General features: G+C 35.0%; 1 protein-coding gene across 4 annotated transcripts; it reads right to left on the reverse strand.

Moving 5' to 3' along the window:
- Positions 1–638: 638 nt before the first annotated feature.
- LOC130797098 (putative ion channel POLLUX-like 2) lies at positions 639–27799 on the reverse strand. Of its 4 annotated transcripts, XM_057659590.1 has the most exons (26): positions 27475–27799; positions 20506–20579; positions 18199–18425; positions 17126–17676; positions 16914–17023; positions 15977–16266; positions 13955–14026; positions 13714–13789; positions 13483–13581; positions 13201–13355; positions 13002–13106; positions 12071–12157; positions 10591–10675; positions 10302–10449; positions 8954–9030; positions 8748–8828; positions 7520–7708; positions 7059–7172; positions 3975–4061; positions 3760–3886; positions 3295–3371; positions 2981–3028; positions 2830–2899; positions 2669–2742; positions 1093–1203; positions 639–1019 (listed from the first exon to the last, which is right to left on the reverse strand). In XM_057659590.1, exons 5-26 carry the CDS (start codon positions 17013–17015, stop codon positions 918–920), a joined length of 2376 nt encoding a protein of 791 aa, XP_057515573.1. In that variant the 5' UTR covers positions 17016–17023; positions 17126–17676; positions 18199–18425; positions 20506–20579; positions 27475–27799; the 3' UTR covers positions 639–917. The 4 variants fall into 4 exon arrangements, with proteins under 4 accessions (XP_057515573.1, XP_057515572.1, XP_057515574.1 ...); XM_057659589.1 differs by lacking the exons at positions 17126–17676; positions 18199–18425; XM_057659591.1 differs by lacking the exons at positions 18199–18425; positions 27475–27799 and having other exon boundaries at positions 20506–20585.
- Positions 27800–27804: the final 5 nt, after the last annotated feature.

The following is a 27804-nucleotide window of genomic DNA, read 5'->3' on the forward strand; positions in this document are numbered from 1 at the left end:
GAAATTTTTTATTATCAGTATTAAAGAATATATTTCTTTTGTTATCAATACAGTAATACTTCTTTCTCTCAAAAAAAAAAAAAAATTACATTGATACAAACAAATACTACTACAGGTGCAAACAAATATTACTATTTCTATATGCAAAATGATCTGATGAGAATATCGTGGCACAGTAACAAGGAGGTACAATTATACTTCTGCATTCCTATCTCTTCTTCAACAGTCATTAATTCACTTGCTGTCACAACCCTCCTTACAGCCCTTCGTGAACACTCATTAGTCATTACGGCCCTTATCCAACCCGCATCACTAAAACCCGTTTACAACCCGCTCCATTTTCAACCCGACCCTTTTTAAACCCTTGAAATCCAGGGTTGGATAAGGGCCTCCAACAGGCCCCCAACCCCCCAACCCGTTGCACAGCTCTACTTGTTAGTACCAAAAGTCTACTAAGTATAGACCATAGTGATGAATGGTATTATAATCTGAGTTGTCCAAACAAGAGTCACAATATTTTTGATATAAAAACAAGAGTTACACAATTGGTATGATTTGGTTAATATATCCCATGTGGTACTGCCTGAAATCGAATGATGGACAGAATCATCTGATTTTGAGTTTGCACAATATGCAGCTCAAATGAAAGAATTGCCATATTATGTGTATGGCTTGAATTCCATTCAATCAAGGCAGCTTTTGTATACAATATCTCCAACTGACAATACATACATTCTCCGAGAACTTGCTCTCATCCGACCCACCATGACCAGGTGAAAAAATTGGTGGGGATGACTTATCAATGTATTTAAGACTAACAAACTTTTTTAAAACCTAAAACTGATGCTTGTAGTCTTAAAATACGACAATCATTGAAGAGAATGGGCCAATATCCGAACAACAATGGAGATACTATATTACTGAAGTATAGGTTGTTCTGCTTCATACTCAGATATCAAAATCAGTGAGTCGGTCGTATCAAGGCCAAGTGGTTCTGATTTTGGGTTTGGATTTATAATCTGCATTGAAAATTGATAATGAATGAAACCTTATGAAGCCAAGTTCTAACAAATAAAAAGTCACACCAAGTACCTTCTTATTGTTTTTCACATAACCAATGGCAACTTCTCGCCTTAAACATGCTCTTTCAGACAGCTCATTAAACGATAGATTTTCCCCCTCTTCCATGTACAAGGCCATATCCTGCAAAAAAATTGATTGAGGTGAAGTGTAGGTCATTAAGTTGGGAGGGTAGATATGATCCAAGAAAATGTGCAAGTGAAGAATATGTTGGATATTTAGATATGATCCAAGAATATGATGCAAGAAAATAATGGGACAATCAGACACAATAAGTGTAATTACTTAAGTCCAACAGAAAGGAAAACAAAAGCACAAAAAAACACGAAACAGAGATAGCGATGAGTAGCTGCCATAAGTGACGAGTCGTTGCTTATCTCTGGAAAACAATTTTGCTCAGAAACAAAAGCCGAGTCGTCACTTGGAGGAAAGCCGAGTCGGCTTTTTGGCGATGACTCGTCGCTCCAGAGATGACGACTTGTCGTTTTCTTCTTGAAGTGCTAATCACGTTTTTCTTGTTTGTTTTGTCATTCGCTATGCAATGGAAGGTTGTGTTCCTTCATGAAAGCATGCATACACCATTATAAATATGGGTAGTTGCATTATGAATTTACAAGTTACACGTAATCATTACTTTTCTGATTTGTGTTCTATCCATTCTTTCTCCCTTTTCTCTCTACATGCATATAATTGTAGAATCTTGCAAACTCCATTGCTATATTTCTGATTTTACATCTTTCTTTATCTCTTGTTCATTCACATTAGTTTGATATATAGTGCTTATATCAAAGTGTAAATTGTTGTATCTCAAAAGCGTATTCTAAGTTTAAGCCCAAGCACCATGTGGGTGGAATAACGCTTTTAGGAAACTTTGTAAGTGTCTCGGTTCAGTATCAGAATTCCGAAGACTGCTCAGTCTAAATGATCTCTAATAGTGTGATTGTTTTGCAAGTGAAAGTATAGATTTGAGTTTTATAAGTTTCATTTTATAGTTGTGGTATTAGGTTGTTCTTTCCTTGTTATATCATATATAACAGAATACTTCGTGACTTTTCTAAGCAAGCTGGCAGGGGTCAGTCTAAAATGGCTAGTAGTAATAATTACATAAACCTAGTTTTCAGACTTTCTTGAATCAAATTACAATTGTTTTGCATATTCCTAAACATGATAGCAGCAATTCATACAATGTTTTTGAAAACCAAACATAACCAGGTAACAGACAGATATGTGAACATGGTGTATTTTCCTGAATACAAAACCTGCAATATGAGCTCCTCTGAGAACACGATCAAAAGAGGATGCAACACAAGTTTTGGAAACAAACCTTATCACACTACATATCATTCCAGTATGTGCCAGTACAAGATTTGTTAAGAGAATTGTCAGGTTATACTGAAACCTATTTCATCATATGAATATTTTTCAGGCGCTAGTTGTGTAAAATTATGAAATGCTAACTCAAAATATAAACAAAATGAAAAAATAACCAGCAAGAACAAATCAACAAAGGTACCTTTCAGAAAAAAAAAAAAAAAAAACCAAAAAAACAGAGGTATGAAAATGGTACTTTAAGGCTAGTGGCATGTACCTTGATATAGATTTCGTCACCCTCAGCATCCAAAATGTCTTTCCATACTTCATTCAGTTCACTATTCTCTGCAACTGAGAGCACCAAATGTGTCTAAATTATATCATCATAAAATAAACACATGAGATGAATTAGCACTTAAACAAGGACAATGAGCAAACCATGAGCAGTAACAAGACTCATCAGTTCCTCTGCAGCAATATAAGTGAGCGATGGCTTTATTCTTGTTACCTGCAAATGCTTAAACTTATGAGACACATTAGAGTTGTAAAATCTTGTTAGAAAGGTCAGTTCTGCAATATGAAGGATTACTTGTTTGCCAAGTTTTGAGTCAACTATTTCCGCAACAAGATTATGCACCTGTAAACAATGCAGAGAAACTCCAGATGAGATTTAATTTTACTCCTAGTAATACAAGATTGCTTTTTTTTTTTTTTATTATTTTTTAAGGTTTTGCATCTTCAGAAACAACTCCAAATTGAAACCTTAAATGAAGGTAATCAGACTAAAGAAAGGTGAGCGGAAAAAAGGAGGAAACTCATAGTCACAAAGGCATATCTTGAGACAAGAAATGACAGACCAAGATTCTTCGAAAGAATCTGTTGAGACAAGCAAATTTACCTCACCTTTAATCCAAGTTTATTGCAGATGTTCTCAGCCAAGAGAAGAGTAAATACAGAGTGCTTGTCTGCCCTGGATGGATCTAACGCAAACACAATAAACACAAATCAATTCAATTTACTTTACCCTCAGCCCAAGGGCGGAGCATAGATTTTGGAGGCCCTATTCATTTTTGCAATATCTTTTAAAATGGGTCCCTTCGTTATATTAAAAGATAAAAAAGTTTCCACTTTAAGAAAAATAATTCAAGACAAAATGCATCGTAACATTATATTACTTCAAATATAAAAAGATTTACAAACACATCACTTAAAAAGTATTGTTCCGAATCGAGTCTAAATAACACCATTTAATATTTGAGGCCCTTCATTTCTCGGGGCTCTAGGCGATTGGCTACCTCGGGTGCCCAAAGAATCGTAACTACCTCAGCCCCCCGCGAAAAAAAACAAACTTGCATATTCAATTCATACCTCCAAGTATCAACTCCTTATCCGAGATCACAACAACAGAGAATGGTATCTGTTTATCTTCTTTTGTAGAAGTGTGGCTTCTCATTATTGCCTCCTTCAAGGTATCATAATCCATAGGGTTTCCAACCTGTCAAAAAACCAGTGAAGTATATAAGTTATAAAGAAAAAAAAAATGCCTGGTACCTATCCGACTTTGCTTCAGCATCAAGGATTACCATGTGGGAAACTTGTACGTGTTCAAGTTTCCCTAAACCAGCAAGAGTGCTCTTCCTCTCCTCTATAGGTACATGAGATAATATTTCCTGGCCCAAGAATCCTCAAAACAATTAGATTTATAAAATTTATAATTATATATTTAGATTACTTCACCAACTACTAAATTTCATTAGTCCACACCAGAGAATGACTAACTGTATTAGTCAGTATACAACTCATATGTTATCACTGAACCAATTGGTCAACTAGAAATAAACTCTTAAACTTAATATGCATATACCAAGTCCAGTATTCAATGCATGAGTGACAGCTAAGCATATTGTTCCACTATAAGCAAACTCTGAAGCTCAATCTGTATAGATTTGCCGTCAGTAGCATTGATGATCTTGAATATACACTATGTCATGCACCTAAACAAACTAAAATTCGAACCAGCAAACCCATTCTCTTTTTCTTGACATCGACTAAAGCAGTTTAATATGAGATAGAAACAAATCTTTAACATCACACTAAACGACTTTGTTAGTGTTATCAACACGGGTAAAGTTGTGTACATTCAAACTTCAAAACCCCACCTAGGTGGGAGCCAATTAATGGCGTTGGGATATGAAATGTTGTTGACTAAACAACTATTCCCGAAACTGATAGAAAGTGCATCGGAAATGAAATTCTTGAGGGCTAGATTTTTTAAACAGTGGCATGCTGATTATTTTCCTCTTAGATCCAGAGTACAACATTATTCTTGTGAGCTAGTTTATCAAAATGCTGCAGCACCTTTAGGTAGTGTAAATAAGTAAATAACGGATTTGTGAAGAGGGTGTTATGATTAGTGTGACTTGAGTGCACATTTGGTGTGTGCATTCATGTGTGACTCTTAGGTTTGGAATCCAATGAGTGTGTTAATGTTGGTGTATTAAGTTGATTATTGTGGTTTATGGTGATGATTAAAGTATGGATTAATGAGGTAATGAAGTATGAATTATTCATGGGAGTTATGAGACTTAATGAAGAAGTTCAAAGGTTTAAGATGCTCTACTATACAAGTCGAGCAATACTGTCAGAAGCCCTCTGAAGGGCCGCTCGACCAGCTCGCTCGGTCGAGCGAGCTTCAGGTTGGGTCGAGCGAGCAGACAGAATGCAACCAGAAACTTCCTGAAGTCCGCTCGACCAGGCCGCTCAACCGAGCGAGCCTCTGCTTTGGTCGAGCGATGTTTCTGATACTCCTAAGATGCTGTTTTTGACTCTTCAAGTTCTTGGAGATGTTTCATTATCATTTATTCATAGCTTTAATGTATTTAATATTACTTAGTGTGATCTCTCCTATAAATAGAGAGCTCTCATTCACATTGTAATTGGTGAATAAATCCACAAATACACCCCAAGCCATACACTAGCCTATATCTCTTCTCTATTGTAATTCTCCATATTTGAGAGTTCTTTGAACTCCTTTTGATAATATAAGAGATACTACACACCGGAGGACGTAGCCATAGTTTGGTGAACCTCGTTAAATCTTTGTGTCATTTTATTGCATTATTTTCTCCTACAAACATCGATATCGTTGATAGCGTAATTTGTTTGTCACTAAAACTTCATACACTCGATCTTGGCAATATTGGAGTTTGAAACTCATTGTTCGAACTCTAATTCATCGTCGTTTTCAGAGGGTTATGCAAAGTAGAGGATGCCAAGTATGGAAGTTTAACCATGGCACGTAGAGGTTGAGCAGGAGTATGAAAGATCATCAGGACTGGATTTGCAACCCATTGTAGATGAAATACCGTGTTTTTTTAAAACAAAAACCCAAGGAACTAAAATTAGAAAACAAATCTCAGTGCTCAAATTTATGAGAAGTTAGACGCTGTTTATTTCACTTTAAAAAATAAGTAAGTTTAATGAGTAAAAATCAGTTTTAATCAGCAAAAATAAGTTACAATAAGCAGTAAAAATCAGTTATAATCAATACAACTCCATTATAATTTTTAATTAAAACTTAGTTACAATCAGTAAAAATCGATTTCAATAGTAAAAATCAGTTTCGGTCAGTAATAATCAGGTGAACTAAACAGGGCCTTAGTCTCTTGTGACTGAAAATCTTGGCGTAAAGACACCATACATCTCCCCAAAGGGAGTATACTCAAGAATGTCAGATATCATCACTTGCCACATTTCCTTTTGGGGAGCCTCCGACAAGAATTATTTTTCTTGTGACTGAAAATCTTGGCGTATAGACACACCATACATCTCCCCAAAGGGAGTATACTCAAGAATGTCAGATATCATCACTTGCTACATTTCCTTTTGAGGAGTGTCCCACAAAAATTATTTTTTGATGTCGGGGACCTTAACTGTCATCACTGGTAAACACTTTGAATGGACATTTAATAATTCATTTTGTCTCTACAACTTTCCATGCTAAAGCTTGCGATTGTTATCAAAGACGACTTTTTCCTTCTACCAACAAACTTGTGCAATAAATTTGAATACAAAAATCTATTTAATTGGCTCAATCTATTTATTTGGTGCAATGATATAAACGTAAGAGTGTGCTTAAAACAGAGAACTGTCACTCAGAATCATCATCACATCATTCATTCCCTTGTCATATTCTCGATACTCCAACATAGATATGACACTTGCACACTTCAAATTGGGAAAAAATAAATGAATTTGGTATCAAATTTAAACACTAAGACATGTACTCATGTACGACAGGACTACCCTGAGTCTAAGTAAAATAGACTGATAGCACATAAACTCCCTCTGCTCAAAATTAATGGTCAACTTTGCACGCAGCATGATTTCTAAAAATCATATCAGTTGGAGGGTCGCATACAGGGGACAAAACTAAAATGTGAAATAAAAGTTAGGTATGGAAAAGGAAAACTATGTCCAAACAAAAAGAATAGCATTTACGTTGGCAACAAATTCCTTTGATCAAGTAATCTACTTAATATATAGGGGAAAAGGGCATGCCACCAATATCAAGAAATTATACATGCATTTTGACCACATAATGACTACCAACGTTCATCAAAAGTGTATTTTTTAACATGAACAGCAGATTAAAAATATTGGCATACCAAAACACTGCCAGGTCCAAGATAAGAGTCGTACTCTTTAATCATTTCTGCTACATTTGATCGCCAACCTATCAACAGTATGCTTTCTTTAGGCCCTAGAGTCCAGTCTGATGCCTGTACAAGAGCAACATGAATCATCGGTTAGCCTCATAGAATAAAATCAAGGCCGCATCGCATCGCATCGGCCGCGTTGTAAAGGTTTTCAAAACAAACGAACCGATATTTCCCACGTTGTAAAGGTGTAAAAAAACCGCGTTTTGGGCCGCATTAAGGGATATCTTATGGTTTCGACCGATATTTAGACGATATGATAACCGCATCACTCCCGTTACCACATTAGCGTTCCGTTACCGCAATCACAACCGTTACCGCATTTTTATACTATGGTTAGCCTACTTCAATTTCATATGCCCCTTCAATTGTTACATGAAGTATTTGATGACATGCAATATATAACGTACCTTAGAACGACGTCTTAAGCCCCGTGATTTATTTTTTTCTTGGTGCACTTTCTGTATTGCTGCCATATCTTTCTTAAAATTACCTCTCATTTCCATGTTTTCAAAGTTGTGGATCACCTTATTGACTTCTTCAACATTAGAAGAAAGTTCCGGCTTTTTTCTCCCATAAAGAGGAGCAATTAATAAAACCTTTATCATACAAGAACGAAGAATCACAAAAGATGCATGGCAAGAGAAATATTCTGGAAGACCAAAAGTTTCAACACTGCATATTCTTATTAATTTGTAGTTGTCAAACAAGCTATATTCCACATATCAAACAAGCTACATTCTTATCAACCAGGCTGAAAAAAGCAGTACTACTAAAGGGTAGAGGATTGCCAGTAATATTTCTGTTGTTTCATTTCATAACCTCAAAAAGACCTTTGTTGGAACAGAACTCAAAACGGTAAAAAAGACAAGGAAGTATCAAGAAAAAGGATATGTCTAAGTTAGTAGATGTAAATCTCATTCTTCCTGGTCGAAATCTGGAAGAAACAACCAAGTTGCTCTTACAAGCTGTTGTACTCGAAACAAAATGTTGCCAAATTATACCACCAGATACAAATTCTTATGGCATCAATGAAACAACCAGAATAATCAACCTATTTACCATTCAAAGTCTAATTCACTGTTTACTTCATGCACATTTCAAAATGGCATTAGCTTATTATGATCATGGCTCGCATAACTTGTCTACAAGGTCCATTATCAAGAAATGCAAAAAAAAAGTGATGAATGATGGTCACCAAATCAGTATTCACATACGGTTTTCCTTTATTTTTTTGTACATGTTTCTTTTCTCCTTTCTATTTTTATATTTTGTATCTTTTTGTCAAATCAATACACAAGGACAATGGTGGTTTCGTTTCTTCAAATGATAAACAATCATCATTCAAACTTCCAAGTAAAACAAATGGAAAGGACTCTCAATCTTGATAACATGCTGAGGAGGACTCGGTACCAACACGGATAAAAAGTAAATGAATTTAGGTAACATAGAAAGCCTTTTGTTATATAATAGCCAATTCTCAGTTCATATGTTTGTTAGTGTTCTCATATAATGGTCATTTCCGTCATGCAGCTAAAGACCAAAAGTGTTGAGGATGGACCATGAGCAGTAGCAACCAAGGCCACGACTACATTAGAACAAAAGAAAAAGATGTGTTGAACTTCAATGCTAACATACTTTGTCCGTTTCGTTTAGGACCTCGTCATCATTTGGATGGAAGATCACTTTCCCTCTTCGGCGAAGACCACAAACAATCACCTGCAAGATACAAATGGAAGAGTTCAGCAACAACCTAAAACCTGAAAAAGAAGACCAGGTAAATTTAGACCAATTACTATCAAACTGTCATTTAGACTTCAGAGTTTCATCTGAAAGACAATTACCTCTTGTAATCCACGTCTCAATTGCTTGTACCTCATTCCAGCTAAGTTAGGAAAATCACAAAGAATAAATACATTTTCTGCATTGAAAACCCCCAAAAAATATCAGTGACATAGATGAGGAAAACTCCAGAAAATTGGGTATTAATTTCAGAGAATGTAAATAGCTGCATAAATTCAATATCAAGGCTGACAAATAAGCAACAACCAACAGGTTAATATGATTTTTCCACAAATATTTAAATTGACTGATAGTTCGCAGTATGTTAGCAATAGATGAGTATCTTTTATGTCTAGATGAAAAGAGAAGGAGATCTACTTGATGCAACCACAACACAACAATGCCAAAGAAGCAAATCCCAACAATATGGAATCTATTGCAAAAGCAAAACAAATCAACATGGAAATTCATCCCCAACAAAGATTACACTTTATTTGGCTTTAGAAAATAGTAATTTGATTTCTATGAGTATCTAATATATGCTCCTTCATTCAATTATGCAAATCCCAATTTTCCATCTTATGCTCCACTTCCTGATATTCTCAAACTTCCAATCTTCTACTTTGGTAATGGGTGCATTTTAAAGTCTTCTTTGCACATGACCAAACCAACAGAAACAATTTTCTCTCATCTTGAACTGTATAATTACATAGCATAACTTTTTTAACATAACCCACCAAAGTATTTCTGTAGGTACTTCATCATACACCTTCTCCATATCAATAGAAATCATGTACAATCCTTTTTTTCACCTTGTAATACTCTTTGTTACTACTTCAGATGGATGAATTTCTTGGTAGATCATCTTGTCATAGAATGAATCACTATTGCACAAGATTAACAGATAAAAAACAGCAACTCAAACAGTACCGTTGAACATTGCCAGCATGTTATTTCAAAGGAAATTCATCCTTATGCAAGTAACATGGAAGGCAGAAATTACGAAAATACCTACATCTTTGGATGAACACAAGAGAATAATAATTATCAGTGCAAATGCAAGGTAGCATCAGCGTACTGCGACTGTATGATAAAGGTTTTTGAGCTTACACTTCGTTTTGTTACTGTGAACAAAATCGTATCTTTGCACTATGCTAATCAGTGGGTGGACATTAAACAAAAGGCTAGCTACTCTCATGCGAAACAGGAAAATAAATAGTTTCTAAATAAGAACAGCGAAAAATAAAAACTCTTAAAAGCCTATTATCTTATGGCAAGAGAAAGAACTCAACTTGCAGTGAAGAATGGAGTAGCGGACTAAAGTGTGGATTATGAAAATAACATGTCAGAATTATATAACTATGATAAGAAAGTTTAAAATTGTAACACTTTTGTATAAATATATATTACTTTTGTAGTTAAGTAAGTGTCGATAGATTTTGATGAGTTCCTTTTGCCGAGAGCACTGAACAAACAATTTAGAAGAAACATTTTCTACTGGCGCTACTTTCAGTCCTGATACTGACTTCAGCAACTCACAGGTACTTGAATTAGAAACCTGCAATTCGTATGACAAACAGAATATATAAATATAAGATCTTGAAATTTTATTTAGATTTCATACAAGTTCACAATTATCTATTATGTAACAATTAATTGTTAACTGTTAAGTAATGAACTTAGTTTTATTGGATGATACCTGAACAATAGTAGGTACAAATGCCATTTGTGCAAGTGACTGTAATGCTAGCACTGACAAAAATGCATCCGTATCAACTTCATACCTGAATAGTGACAATAAGTGTTAAGAAAATATTAATCTAAGGAGTCTCTTGTCATAATCTACAGCATAGTGTCACACTATGACTCAAGACTTAAGTGATTTAACAATGCTATTCTAAAACGACAAAGAACTCACTTTTTCCATATTATGACACCATAACTTAAATCTGAGTCAATTATAAATGAAAGGTTCCCATAATTATGCAGCAAGCGAATTTGGAGTTAAAATAATTAATGCATGATCAATAGGCAAATGGTTGTATTATGCAGTGTAGTAGCATAAATTTCCACATATATAACCAGCTATGAGGATTCACCATCATTTCAATCCCTCATCATAATCTCGAATGAACGCACACGAACCACAAATGATGATAGACATCAATGAGATTTCAAAGAAAGATCTCACTATCGTTTTCATAACATATACTAGAGATCAAAAGTGACTTTGATACATTTGTATCATGAGAAAGACAAACATCCAGTCAAATTTCAACAAGCTTTTTTCCATATCAATGCTCCAAGATTTAGAAACTCAACAACAATGTGTATGCAGATTTCTTCGAAGAAAAATTTCAAAGCTCTACAATGTGAAACAAACGCACCAAATTTAATTCCACATAGAAATATCAGTAGATAGTCATTCACCTTTCACTTAAAAGTTGTTTTTTTATCTTAGATAATAAGAAGAGTCAATAAGGTTACAGAATCAGAATCATTATATAAGAGGAGACTCAGGAACTAATGTACATTTCCTTGGCCATTAATAGATTACTGGAATGGTGAAGTTCTTTTATGATCAGGTATTTTCATTTTCTTACAACTTTCTAAGCCATTTATGGGCTTCATTTCTGGATCTAAAATCAGGGGTGGAGAAACCAAAGCTCTCAAATGCTTTTATCATGACAAGGAACTTGACAACCTTACTTCATTGATGATTAATCATTGACCCTATCTAAAACTTACCAAATAACATGGAGAACATATTGCCTCTCTAAAGAAATATTAAAATATTATCATACAAGTGCTACCAGTAGTTTGTTTTTAAGATACTTAGCTTTCCTCATGCTTGTGCTACAAGGATTCACACAGATACACCTAACTAAGTACCAAAAAGGTATGAACTTCCTGGTTAATGATTACCTTTTTCATGTCAGTTGAACATTTTTTATCTCACACTTAACAGTAATTCTTCCTTCAGTGAGTACAATATGAAATTACTTCAGAATAACAGCTGAATTTTACTTTTGTGTCCACAACATTTGGAGAGAAATATAAATCTATAAAAGCAGTCACATCTAAAACACTTAAGTGAACAATGCAGAAAAATCAGGCATCTGCTCAAGGCAAATAGAAATTACTAAATTAATATATATAGGAGAAGACTTATGACGTACCTATCCCCTTTTGTTGGCAATATAATTACAGCACGTGCCCTATTTGCTGCAGCTCTTTCAAATGATTTTGTCAAGCTGAGACTACAACTGTGTCATAGCAAAGCTTTAAGGTAAGTTTTGAAGCCAAATTCATATTCTTCAAGTAAACGGTAGTCGGTAAATAGCTAAGAAAGAACTTATATATACTGATATACATCTGCAATTGAAAACAAAATCTTCTTAACCAAAAAGAAAAAATTGGACACGGTCTGATTGAATGATTGAAGTTCCTTTGGTATGGTCAGTCTCGTCTCCTTTGTTCATTCAGTCTTTTAATGCATAAGGCCAGACAGGGATTAAAAGATCAAAATCACCATTGTAGCATTTGAAGAAACATGAATTATGGAACAAGGATATAAACGTGACCACTATTAAGAATAAAATACAAACTATGAGTGATTGATGAATAGTGTCAAACCCAAATGGAAACAATAGTAAGGATAGGAGAGTGAGTTATTGATTTAACCATAACTTAACTTAATGTTTCTGATCTTGAATTATTTTACTGAAATCTTCTTAATTCTGCTGAACTAAAGTTAATTTTACAGAAACTTATTTTTACAATTGAAAAGAACACACGTTAGGTGGCTCCCACCAACGTAGATAAAGGAAAGGGGTCGAATACATGCAACTACATCCTCATAATAACAAAAGTTGACCATTGGTAGCAGACACTATTTGCGACTATAAGAAAAGCAGTGATAAAACAAGATATTTACTTCCATAATTAGAACTTTCAGAGTGATAATAATAGCTAAACATTTTTGTTGCATTCAGAACCTTGAACAATTATTTCAATGGGGTAGCTTTAAGTGTCAAATTGATGTCACACCTTATTATACCTTTACATCTAGTTTATAAAGAAAGAGTAGGTAGTTTATAAAATTTATACCTTTTTGTAAGAATATCAATATGGTTAAGATCTTTAGCTATATTCTCAACCATCCTTTCAATCTGCTTCCTTGGCATATCAGAAAGGAGAAGAATTCTCTGCCTTCTGTAAATAGCATGAAAAAAAGGACAGAAATTACCAGCTGGAAGACCCTAGGGCACAACTTAAATTGACAATTCCCACAAATAAACTAAAATACCTTTCATTAGCAGTGCCTAAGCGGATGGATAATTCATGATACTTATTCATCTGCTTTAGAATGAAGTTCAGATGACTATTCACTCCACAGATTATTATATGATCAGTTTCCAAAACTTGCATTTGTGCACCTTCCCTGATCCTTTGCATGTTATTCTAGAGAAATAAAAAGAAAAAAATGATGCAACAAAGTTAATGGTCAGAAATTCGAGTAATCAAGTTTCAACTATCAACTGAATGGTTTAAGATGATTCCTATGAAAAAACATTCTCCCTATGCTTACTCTTAACTGCTCTGTCATCGTGCTTAATAGGCGAGAGTAGAATAATATGCCCCAAATCGCAAGCATAAAGCCAACAACTCGTTCAAAACGTGTTCTCAGCTGCAGTTTACCAAAATATATGAAGTATATTAGATGCATCTATAGAAACTGATAAATGATTTTTAATTGCAAGGCAGGATAATGTGAACAAGAAACAGTGCCAGAAAGTTCACAAGAGCGTTGATTTCACACTCTTAAATGGGTTGACGAAGAACAAAGGCAAGCCCAGGCTTCCCAGAAGCAATCCTCCAGAGACTGTGAGTAACCCCTATAATCAACCAAGGAGAATCAATTGAGTAAAAAACAGTAAAGAGAAGATATGTCCTTTTCAATATGACCAGCATATAGCAACTTTCTAACAAAAGCATTAATCAAATTGTATAGCTGATAGCAGCAAGATTATAATAGTGTGAAAGAGGATATTGCACAATACCTGAACCTAAAGAAGAGGAACCCACCAATCAATACAAATGAGAAGCATGCCACCATTAGTACCAATAAGAACCTGCATATATCCCACTCTGGCTGTTTAAGTAATAACATTATAATCAATAACACAAATTAAAGATCAACCAAAATTAGTAGAAAAAAATAGAAACGCATAAGATCTACTCCCTCGCTCGTAAAGTCGCAAGACTTTCTACATGCTGTTTGGTCAAGAATCCATTGATATTATAAGGATTTATTGGTAGAAAGACTAGACAGCAGGCCAGTTGGAACCTTTTCCTGGCTTAGAGTAGATTGGACAACGAAACTCGAGCATTCAAACACACAGATAAGGTTTTAAGCATCTGGTCATGGAATGATTCACATGTAAATTTGTGTTAGCTCATTATTTTAAAGTGTTTTTAGAAAGAACATTTTACTTAGAAGTGAAAAGAACTTAGCTGAGCACTTAGTCAGGATGAAATATTGAAGCTGAGCCCCAAAATCACACTACTGGGAACAGGGTAGCTTTCATGAAAAGCAGGAAACTAAAAGAAATTTGGCACGTAGTGCCACTCCACCATCTAATTGAGATTTACCTTTTTATGAGTGCATGTCAACCTTTCTTGATGATTAGAGACAGGATTCTACCTGCTGTTAATTTACGACATCAATTGTCACCTCTAGCTTTGGAAGAAATTTCCAGGTTCCATGCCTCCGTCAAGCAAAGAGTATCCATACCCTAAAGACCAATATTTTTAAGCCTTATACTCATGTTCTTCTAGTTGTGTTGGCGGTAATTTTGGGTTGAAGAAGAATACAATCAAAAGGTGTCCATATATAGAAACAACCTACTATAACCTCATCTGCAACTCTTAAAGTAAGCACAACCTCTTTCCTTCAAGACCTTTCCTCAACAATCATACCCTTAATTACCTCAATATCCACTCTTCAGACAAAAAACTTCCTGATCTCACCACCAAAGTTTTTAAAGGAGTCGAGGTGCCCTAAGGCGCTAAGGAACCCCAGCTTAGGCTCTAGGAACCATCGGTATCATGCGCCTTGAACCCAGAAAAAAACACTAAAAAGAGGAGAACTAAAGATGAAGAAGAGACAAAAAAGAAATAAAGAATAGAATACATGGGTAACTGCATCAAATGAGCTTCTTCTACTTCTAAGGGTAAGATCAAAAGATACACGACTTTTAAGGTGCGCTGAAGCAATCCTCAAGGAATCCCATCACATAGCCGTATCAATGTGCCCAATCCATCACCCGCCTCGGGCGCCTTAGGCGCGCCTAAGCGTGCATATTAGTAAAGTCACAATACAAGGAAGCATACGAATTTTTGGCCTCTAAATTGTAAATTAGAAGATGTTGCACTATGTTGCTAAAGCATTGTCATTTATAAATCGTAGGTCGAAATGATTTGACCTGAATAAAATTTTCATCCTGTGGCTTTAAGGATTTTCCAAGACCTAAAGTCCTTTGTGGGAGAATGAGGAAGGCAAAGAGCTAATAGAAGTATGGGACAAGAACCAAGTGAAAATGGCAATGAAAAAATAAAATAAACAACATTAAATATAGGCTTGTTTATGTGAAGCTGCAAACTCAAACAAGGGTCAATCAAAACCAACTTCTTCCTTAGGTTGTGTACATCCGACTTCACTAAACTTTGCATAGGCAGAAGCCACTTGACATTGAGGTAATGGCATGTTGAACTGTCACCTAAATAGTCAACCTTCTCCCTGTAAATAAACAGCGAGTGCTTCACCTAAGGGTTAAGTTAACGTAACTAGGTACTTAGTGTACCCGTTCCAATTTAGTGTATGACGAAATATATAGTACTTCATGGAAGCCTTGTTCCAAAGTGGGAGTGAGGTAACAAAGAGATGGAAAAGGAAGACAAAGAATCAAGGCCATGCACCTTGCATGTGTAAACTGCCTAACAATTTCCCGAATTAAATATTAAAAATTTCACAATAACATTGAATCATCTCATAAGAAAGATAGCATAACAATTTCACTTACGTGGCGACATTTCTTTCTACTTGCGTGTTGAATAGATATAACATTCGCGCAAAACTCCACTGGAGATCCCCAATTGAAGGGAAGGAAAAGTTCAAGTTGAGAGGTGTAGGCTTGTTCAGTGAACCAGATACAGATGCAAACACCAGATTTGGTGATCCAAAAGCTTGCATTGAATAGATATGCAAGCTTTTATAAACTTTCAGAAACATGTTGACTGCATTCAAATGACTCCACCTAATAAAGATACAGGATGATATAGACAGTGCATGTATCATCAAAGTTAGCTGAACCTGTACAAGAACAAAGTCAACCACTGTCAAACTGGCCCTCTTAGATAAGCTACAAGCTTACTTCACTCTGTTATGCAGGAAAAGGATAATAATATGCAATTAAAAGTGAAGTAAAATGTTCTTTTATGCCTGCAGAAGCAATCTGACATCTAAAAGTTGCAAAGGCTCTAATTAACCTTCTCATGATTGTTATAAGTTAATATGCCTTTCTGGAAGAAAAAGAACAACAAATCTCTTTAAGTTAAGAAAGTATTAATTATTCATGATAGTTTAAACCAAAGGCAGAAATCATCCTTCCATCAGCTTTATGGGGAATTTTTGTCAAACTCCAAGATGATAACTATTAATAGTCATACAGGTTCTGCAACCAAAGCTTCATGCTTTTCTAATACTAGTTATTAACTACAGGCAGCTCACTTTTCCATTATTCTTTGTATCGTCCACAAGCTAGTTTTTGGTAGTTGCCTTAAATTCTACTCCACCAAACATGACAGAAAAGAATCGATGTCAACATGTTATCCCCTGATCTTCTGATTTATCACAATCATTGACTAAAAAAATGAACCACATTTATGTAAAGTGAATAAGTGATATTGAATGGAAGATAGAAAATTTGGGAACATGCATTCAGGTTTTATTAGTAGTACCTTCAGATGACCCCTGAGTTCCCATCTTGAACATGTACTATTCTCCAAAGAATCTGAACCAGAAACTAAATTCTCCATATCTTCCCTAGTAGCATTTGTCATGCACTTCCCTAAGAAAATGTAAGGGTCATCAAATAATATAATAGGCAAACTCGTAAATTTTTTAATAACAGTAGAACAAACATAAAATTATCTTGGAGGATGATGCTGACCATTTGAACATGCATCCTCAACAGATCAATGATGTCTCGTAAACCATTAGCTTCCTAATTCCTACTTCTATTGGTTATCTTCTTAGACTCACATTCACAAACTATTGTAATAACACTCTTTACAATGGATTTCCGCTCTTATTTGTATGAGCAAGTGTCACTCTCCATTCTAGCATTATCCAAATTATAGCAGTATGACTTCTGATGATTTCAATCAAATGCGACAAAAAAACCATCTCTATAGCCGATAATATATCTAGCTTGTTGATCATAAATCACAGCCTTTAAAAAGTAAAAGACCCTTGAAGACCTGAAACCGTTCAGTCTTAAACTAAGCAAGGATGAAACCAACTGGCTATGCTTAAGCTGTGCTGAAAACTTCACTAAACTCCACATGTGCTGCAGAACTCCGAAAAGAAAAGTACAAAGATAAGAGAAAATAAACAGGAAAAACAAATTTGGGATCCTTCATCGCGTGGCAATCTAGCACATTGAAGCGCAAAACATGAAACTTTTCCTTGTACTGCGTTTCAAACCTTTCGTACCTGAAACTGTACCAAAAAGCAATTTGAAACACCAAATTAATGTTTCTCATTTTTTGTTTGCATAAAGTTAGAAATACTTTTTCCTTTTCTTTTCACCAGTTATAATTATATTATGTTCTACATTTGTGGTATAAGATTTTTGATTTATGATTAGTGTTCTGGCTCTATTTCCTTCTTATGATCATTGATCAATGTATTTGGAAAACATCATGGCCCTATCTTAGCTTCTATTGGATCAAATTTTGTTTCCTAAGTTTCCAAAACACTAAATTAACATTTCTCGTTTCTCGTTTGGTTTCTGGTATCGAATCGAGCTCTTTTTTGGTCAATAACCCAAGTCTCAGTATAAAGTCTTAGCATATTAGCATTGATCATAGGCTGGGAAGAGAGGACTCACACTCTCACATTGGGAAGAAAAAATGGTCTCAGGATTAAGCACCAAGGAGCCTTATCCAAGACACTTTGACCAGGATACACTATAAAGACAAACTGATAGTATCAGACATAGTAGCCAGTAAGAGTGGAGACCTTTTCTATCATTCTCCTAGCCCCAACAGATCCTAAGCCAAATGATGTCCAACAGAACTCATTCCAGAACCAAACTTCCACTACTCTCTTTGGACTAATGAGGGCAAATTCTGCCCCAGAACCCTCCTTCAAAAACTCTAGCAACTCATCAACATTGAAATTTGATTTGGCAAACGCTTTGCCACCCCAAGATAAAAATTCTTCGGTTGCAGGTGGTTATGACTCTCCTGCAGAATACAGGTCAGAGTAGAAGGTAAGGAAGAACAGAAAAGAAGCAAAGTAGAAGAAGAAAAGACAAAAAGAATATGGCAGAAACAGAGAACAATAGAAAAACAAGAATTTAGGAAGAAGGATTGATTGTATTGTATTATGTAAAGGGCAAAACACCCATTGTACTGAGCTCATCAAGTGGCTCTAGCTCCCAGTGTGTAAAGTAGAATTTCAAATACAATCAAGATGAAATATACTCCCTCACCCATTTCATTATATATATAAGTAATTCACTGCTATACTCTGAGATTCCCTCAAAACAGAACTGAAAGATCTAATAACAAATTCACTGGAATGCTAAAAGCCAATATTCCCCTTTCTATCTGACAACTTCTACTGCCTTCTGGATGATCAGAGATATACTAATCTACTTTTGTGACTTCATAACCGTTCCTCCTGCTACACGAGTAATGCAGTGCAGGATAAGTGTTAGTCATGAAATAGGTTGGGTAGGAAAGGAACATAACACATTTGAGCTTAGCAGAAAGGATTGATAGAAATTTCAGGCGCACACGAAATTTGTAATTGGACCCAAATAATTATTGTATTACGTATTTGATTACATCATAACTTGTACAACAATAATTTTGGTGAGACACTTGTTCCACACCTATACTTATGTTTTTATGTGAGCTCATGCCTCACTTGTCTCTCACATTTCATTACATCGTAACGTAACGGGGGAGTTTGTGGAACAAGTGTGAGAGACAAGTGTCTAGGTGACAGGGTTACATATATGACAACATGATGTTACACTAAGGATACAACTAAAGCAGAGCTGAGAGCCATCTAATGCACATTCCAATGCATAAACAACAAATGAACCAACATTACGACAACTTCTGATTGCAAGACAACGCTCTCATGCATTCTCTCCCAGGATCATCAACAGTCAACACAAACCAAATCAAAACAATCTCACTGTGCATGTTCACCGTCGGACCTCCTCTATCTCTGATGAAACACAGATATTATTCGAGCCAGGCTAGGAAACAAGGTGGCAGAAACTCTACCTAAGCTTGCAAGGAAGAAAGAAGGTTGTATTTTTTATTGGTGTATTTTGACAACCGCTCCCTCTGGTTAAATTAAAAATGGACGGTTATCTACTAACAACTACTCTCTCCGCTCCTTAAAGAAGTTCCCATTTGCCAATTTGGGGTGTCCATTAGTTGTTCCCATAAAGAATTAATCTTTTTATATCACAAATTTTGGACAAAAATAAACTTGTTTATCGTCATTTTATATTTTAATAATGTTTATAGTCCACACATATCTTCCACTAACTTCATTTTTAACATTTTTATATTCCTTATGGTCCCTACATATTTCACACTAACTTTATAAAAATATTTTTTTATTAGTTGTGTTTTCGTATTTTTTCCATTAACTTTCTTTTAATATTATTTTAATATTTATGGTCTCACTTTTCCTCCATCAAATTCATCATTCAATAAAATAATAAATCCACTATCTATAAAATTCTATTTTTCTTAATTCTCGTGAACATTCATTGTGGGAACTTCATTAAGGAACATAGGGAGTTTTCTCAAAAGAAGTAAAAGGTCTATGACCACGCTCTGCTAAAAAGCTTCAACTTCACAACAACAATAACTACAATAACAAAGGCACGACAAACTGTAAGGTAATAAATCACAAGAAACAACTAAATCCTTTTCATAGACCATTTATGTCACTCTTACTTTAATGCTTACCATAGTGTAACTCTACCACACACATATCTACTACCTATGAAAATTTTCTTAGCTAAACCAAACAGATCTCAGTCTTAAATATGTAGCAAATAAACCTATAGCCACTATAGAGCTTTACACATACCTTCCACTAGCTAAGTAACCACCACATCAAAACAAGGGTATTTATGGTACTGTGTACTCCCAAACTTATAAAGAGTTCTCCAAATACCATTCTTGATGTGAGAGATATATAAAAAGCATGCAGCAAACTATGGACAGAATAGAGTAACAAAAATTGAGTACCATGTAACAATAATTTAACAAACAGTGCAACTAAACTCACCTGTCTGAGGCATTTGGTTATTTGAGAGCAATGATGGACCTTCCAACAAAAAGTCATGGCCGCAAAAAGTATTCCTGAAAAATTTTATAAAAATTATTGCAAATTTGCAACCACCATAAATGGTGGAAATTTTATAACAAGGTAAGTTTCTTTGAGAGATAAGTCAGCAATTTTCGAAGTTGAAAGTCGTAACAAATACCCACTAAATAACATTCTTGAAATTTTATGTCCATTTGTCACTTTATCCTTTTACAGGGTGTCCTGGACTCTTTTGCAATAGGCAATAGCACTTCTAAACATCATAAACTCTGAGCCCAGCTAACCCAAATGAACACACAGGCTTTGAAATCTTCTATTGCAACTGTGTAAATACACTCAGATGCATAACCAATATCACATTTACAAGATATTGTACCATTCCATTACCTTAATGCGTCACATGTCACAACTACAAAACTATATGAAAAAACCACAGTTTTGATAAAAACCAACCAGCACCAAGAAGCAAGCAGAACACAATCTCCAATTCCTATTCCTGCATGATAGACCCCAACAAATCCAACAAAGTGCTTCCACCTTGGCAACACATTTCTGGTTATTATTTCTTGTTTTATTTTCCCTCTCCATTCTAGAACTCCTGATGTTTCTAAGTTGCAAAACTTCCCTTTCCTCTCTAATTATAATTATTTAAAGGGCCAATGAAAGAGAGTAAGACACTTAAGACTGCTTCTTATTAATAAGTAATAAGTACTTCTTTGGTATCATAAAATCCAGTGATCCCCGATCTCTTTTACTGGTATACAATCCTTAGTTAGGATTTCCATTCCCTGAGAAAAACCTGCAGCACACCTTACACAATCGCATTCCCTAAACTCAACGGAAAACAATTATCAATCACGAATCAGTATTCACAACTACACGTCCACATAAGCTACATTGATATCAACATCATCTAAATATTACTAAAGAGGCTTTCCTAAGCAGGATAATGAAGAACCTTAATCCAAATGTGATGTGCACCGTGATTCAACTATGGTAATTGATACTCCCTCTATCCCTACTATTTCTCCCATTTAAGATTTGGCATAATTTATCAATTTCTTTTAGTTTGTATTTTATTCCTAATCTATAAGTTAATACATAGTCATGTATGATCTTATTTGATTCATTTTAATGTAAATTTTATTGATATCAACTTTCTACACAGTTTGAGTTATGCACAATTAGAGATATTAAAGATTGAACTAGTGCATTGACAAGCGTGGAATCCCAAATAAAACAAAAAGTAGATATAGGAGGGAGTATGACTTTACCATGTACCGCACCTAGAAACATGATAAAGTCTGACAAATGCCAAAGCCATCATCACTCCTAAAAATTGACACAATCATATTTCAAACTAACTCCCTCTTGATTCCTTTTAACTACAAGGTAGGCTGAGGAGAGAGAGGGGATAGGTGAGAATAAAGCCCTGAATTCCCTCTTAAATTAGTAATGAAGGTTTATTCACAGATGAAATTGCTCTTAAATTTGTAAGGTCGAACAAGACTTGGGTCTGATCACACGATAATTCTCTACCCAACAATACTAAGTGAGTATATTATTTATGATAATTCAATGTTGAAAGAAATAAAAATCCAAATGTGGGACTAGGAGATCAAGTCCTAGGTCTATCTAAACGTGTGACTAGTCGAGGACCAAGTCATCCAATGGCCATGCAGTAGACCAGTCAAAGACTTGCTTTATTGCCCATGCTCAAAAGATTCCTTTGTAAGCAGGGTCACTTGTAGGCCATGACACATGCACAGATGCGGCACGTTGCTTTTCGTGACTCCTCCTTTAGGCTAACACCTCCAAGATTTTTTACTGGATACTTGACCCTTCAAGCTAAGGACACTTGTCTCTATAAAATTCATTTTTAAAGCATAGTAAAAACCAAGAGACCTACTTAACACAATAAAATAAATAAAGTAATGCAACTAATACATCTAAAAATAGAAAACGGCTTAGTTATTTGACACCATAGAACAACAAATTTTTCCATTTTTTCTTTGCACTCGAACCTTGAATCAATGCGTTTAAATAGTTGACTTGGTGCAAATTTAAATGTCGAATGACCACTCAATATTTCACAATAAAGACAAAAAGAAGTATACAGTGGATGTATTGCGCATACAATGGTTGTTTAATATCATAAGTTCCATAAAAGAACATAAATATTGCCCCAAACCACACAGAATTTAATATTGTGAATTAGGTGACCTTTACATGAATATTGGTGACATTTTTCACAATTATGGTGAATAAACTCATGTTTTAACAAGGGATATCACTTTTAGTCCATCAATGAAGTAACAAGTCTACAACTAATACAAATAAAGGTAACTGGTAAGTGTTAAGCAATAATGTGATATTGTAAATATTGTTAGAAATATTTAGGAATATTGGTTTAACGTATTTTAGGCTTGTGGATATTTTCAGGAATATTATTAGCATAATAATAGTCAACCTTGTATATATATAAATGTTCTATGTAATTGTCTCATTGATCAAGGAAAATAAAACACATTCATTCTTAACAAGGTATCACACCTAACTACACGGCTAGAACATTAAGCTTTCTCTTCAATATCTATTTTGTTGTCTATATTAACTCGACCATTTGTTAATTTCCATAATTGTAGATGAATACAAGGTCTTTAACTGGGTTTATTAAATGCCTCCCAAGGAGGAATGTATTCATTTGGCAACCAAAATTCATCGAAAGCAAGTAGATGTACAGTATCAAATCTGATGTATGTCGCACACGAAATGACCTTTACATAAATTATGAACCCTTGATTTGTTGACAGAAGCATGGATTTCCAGGTTATGAGCCAAGGTCTTGAAGTGCTAGAAGACGATCGTCTACTAGAGATGGGTATGGTGCTAATTGTCCAACCCACGGTGGTTGTAGGTAGCTAGCACTGAAGCCATTGTACCTAATCACAACACGAGAGCAAGTGGTTTTGTTTTTGCTACGTTAAATGATTTAGGTGCACCTCTCACCTCAAAACAATGGTAGAAGCTTGTTGACATTTTAGGTATGTCTTGTGCACCATATTTTCTTAATCAATGGAAATTTCGAATGGAAAACAAGTAAGCTCCACTGTGCAGAGTGATGTACATTAGACATCAAATTTTGTTCTTCTAAACATGCTTTATGTTCCTAAGTTAAATTGCAATTTAATTTTTTGATTTACATTGGATTGTGCTTTTCACTAATAAAATGTTTATTATACATGGTAAATACTTGAGGACGCCAAGTGGAGTGAGTGGATGAAATGTACTACTTTCGGGATGTTCCTCACATGTTTATTATACATGGCAAACATTGATGTCATCTGAGTTATGGCATCAAAGGTTGGGTCACTCATCTCAAAAAGTAGTGAGATTTCTTCCTTTTTATTGATAAATAGGAATTTTTTACATACAAGTCTTGTGATGTGTGCCATCAATCTAAACAAACTAGAAATATTTTTCTAATCAGTACCACAGGAGAAAAATTCCCTTTTGAAATAATTCGTAGTGATCTTTGGGGTAAATATAAAGTTACTTCTTCTTGTAGAACAACCTACTTTCTTACCATTTTAGATGATTTTTCTAGAGTAGTTTAGGTGTATCTTTTATTTCACAAAACTAAAGTGCTTTCAATGTTTAACTCTTTCTTTTCTATGATTTCCTTCCTAGTAATGTGCAATATAGTGATATTTTGCCTAGTAATTTGTACCCTAGTTAAGTGGAGTTTGAGCTAGTGATTATTGTAGAGGAACCACAACCTTTAGTGATAAGGGATTAACTAATAGTGGATTAGGTGTACTGAGGGAGGAGGTTGTGGCCACTCCTACATTATCTAGTGAAACAGATCAAGGCAAGGGAAGAGCACCAAATTTCCGTCAACAAGGTTGCGATATTATGTCATTAATACTATTCGTACAATCCCTCCATCCTCTTCATCTTCACCTTCTTCATAGTCAAGTCTTCAGGTATGCCTTATCATATAGTTGTTAATTGTGATCGATATTCTATGGGCCATAGAAATTTTCTTGAAATTGTTTTCGTTGGTGTTGAACCCAAGTCTTTTAAAGAGGCTAAGAAAGATTCGAGTTGGAGGGAACCAGTGCGAAAAGAAATTGGAACATTGGAGAATAATGAGACTTGGAGTATGAAAACTCTGTTCCTAAGGAAGAAAGCTCTTGGATGTCGAGTATAATAGAGATGGGAGTGTTGCACAGCTCAAAGCTCGATCGGTTGTTTTCAGTAATCATCAAGTAAAAAGTATTGATTACACCGAAACTTTTGCTCCTATGGCCAGGATGACCACTATTCGTACTTTAAGTATACTAGCGGCTAAAATTGGGCATTGCATCAGATGGATGTTTACAATGCATTCCTACATGGAGGGTTGTTCGGGGAAGTATATATGAAAGTACCTCCAGACTTCCAGGGTGCACAATCTAGTAAGGTATGTTGGTTGAGAAAATATCTCTATGGTTTGGAACAAGCTCCTTGATATTGGTTTGCAAAGTAGGCCGACCCTCTTCGTAAGTATGGTATTAAACAGTCCTACTCAGATTACTCCTTGTTTACCTATCATGAAGGTGCAGTACAACTTAAATTCTTGTGTATGTTGATGACTTGATTATTTCTGGGAATAATTTTTCTGCTTTGTCTCGATTTAAGCAATATTTGTCTACTTGTTTTCATATGAAAGATCTTGGCGTTCTCTTAGTTTTAAGAGGCGCGAGGCGCGAAAGGTTTTTCGAGGTGCAAGACACAACGTGAAGACGAGGACTTTTTGCATCCAAGGCGCACAAGTTCACTAAAAAGCTCCAAAATCAAATTTAAAACATACTTAATACATAAAAGTTATAAGTAAGCTAAAAATTACTTCAGCACATAAAGTCATACGATAACTCGAAATGTCAATAATATAGTCCTGAGTTAACAAAGAAATAAAAACTAAAAAAAGACAAAGATAAAGAAAGAAAACGGAGGTTCTTAATGCTTGAATTGTTTTGTAACACGCTTAAACAAACACTTAAAAAAATCTATCAGAATCACACATTAACCAATAAAGATGGCGGCACTTCAAAGTTACCATATTTTTGCTTTAAGGGAAGAAGAAATGTATATTTTTCTTTTCATTCTATAAAAAGCTAAATTAGGCAAAGACATGTTATTTATCAAAATCACATCTAGCAAACACGAGGCGTGCAAAGCGCAAAAAAGTGCGCCTTTGAAAGCCTTCTTTATCGCACTGCGCCTGGACTCAAGTAGGTGCTTATGTGGTCACCTCTTACACTTCACGCCTAGGAGCACCTTCAGTGCTCTTAAAACACTAGGTGTTCATAAGTACTTTCTTAAAGTTGAAGTTGCAAGACATCCAAAAGGAATTTATATGTGTTAGAGGAAGAATAGTCTAGATATCAGTTGGCCTAGTCCACTAGTCCTCTTCTTCAAAATACAGGACAATATCGACACTAGTTGGCAGACTTATTTGCTTATCTTTTAGTAGACCTAATCTTGCATACTTTGTGCATATTCTAACTGGGTCAGTTGTCATGTCATTTTTTGTCTGGTTGGTCCTTTTTTATAGATGGGTTTCCTATTTCCTGAAAAACTAAGAAACATGTTCTTTATCTAAGGCAGAATATTGCTCCATGGCAAGCATTACTTGTGAACTAAAATGGTTAAAGGGTTTGCTTCAGAGTTTGGGTGTGAAACACTCAAAAGCTATGAGTTTGTATTGTGACAGTCAATCTGCATTACATCTTGCTCAAAATACAGTGTTTCCTGTACGAACAAAATATATAGAAGTTGATTGTCATTTTCTTCATGATGCTATACTTGATGGAACCATTCATCCTTCTCGTGTTCCTACTCATGCTCAATTGGCACATATCTTCACTAAGGCTCTAAACCGTAGTCAACATTTGCCCTTCGCAAGTTGGACATTTGTGATCTTCATGCTCCAACTTGAGAGGGGATGTTAAAGAATATTGTGATATTGTAAATATTCTCGGGTATATTTAGGAACATTGGTTAAAGGAATTTTGGGCTTGAGAATTTTTCAGGAGGATTGTTAGCATAATTATAGTCAGCCTTGTATATAAATATTCTAGTAGTATGTAATTATCTCATTGACCTAGGGGAATAAAACATATTCATTCTTGACAGTAGTTGACACATAAGCCACTTTATTGTTACTATACAGCTCCCAATCTAAGTAGGGTATTGATGATGAACATTGGTGCGATCTGTGTTTCGTGTTGACCTTAGTCAGCCAACTGAATTGCAATAGACACGAAAATTTATTGCAAGAATTGTATTCTATACATAGGTAATTCAGTAACCCCAAAATTAAAAAGTATAAATTATCTTCAACCCAAAAAATGATTTTATATAAATTTGGGATAACTGCACAATAGTCAATAGGTGCTACTTACAAGCTTTTCAAGGCATTTAATTTTATGCCATCACAATTCACAACCCAAAAGCAAAACAAGTGGTAAAGACTTGAAAATTAAAGAGGTGGTTTGCAATAGAATTCAATCTCAAATTCTCAATTGTCAAGACACATACATATCTCATAGACTCCCAAATTCATTGTAAAATCAGAAATTTTAAGGCTACTAGTTTTGATTGTATGTTTTTCCAAACAACTAATTTACAATTATCCCTACTGTTACTTGTAACTAAATTGAACAGAAATCAATCTTATCACAAAATACTTTAAATCACTCCTACCCAGGCTCTGATCTTTCAGTAAGTGTCCGAGTATCCCAGACTATAATCAATAAAAAGAAGAGTCCGGTAATAAAGCTTAAAATCAACAACCAAAGTCAATAAAAAAAGTCAAAATTTAAAGCATCAGAATTAAAATAAGAAAATTCAAGAATCAATTAACGAAGAAAAGGTTATACTAACCTGCAAGAGAGGGACAAAAATCGCCTATGAGATGTAGTGGTAACCCACCGAGACCTAAAAGTAACTGGCCGAGCAGATAACCATGGCGTACCCGGAAAACACATCACGGGTTGAAGAGAAGACATTGTGATGAAACCCATGTGCCCGAAAAAATGGTGCAATCCAAGAGTAGGAACAAGGATTAATAGACTAATGAGAAAGTGCAAACTGGAAAGCAATGGACTTAGTAATAGGAGTATTATGCTAAACCTCGATAAATGTCAGCATCGGACTTGGAAGTTGAGGTTGTTGATGGATGATGAAATGTGGGTCTTAAAGTGAGGAAAAGTA

This window comes from Amaranthus tricolor, chromosome 12 (assembly GCF_026212465.1).
Source record: "Amaranthus tricolor cultivar Red isolate AtriRed21 chromosome 12, ASM2621246v1, whole genome shotgun sequence".
NCBI classification, from domain to species: Eukaryota; Viridiplantae; Streptophyta; class Magnoliopsida; order Caryophyllales; family Amaranthaceae; genus Amaranthus; species Amaranthus tricolor.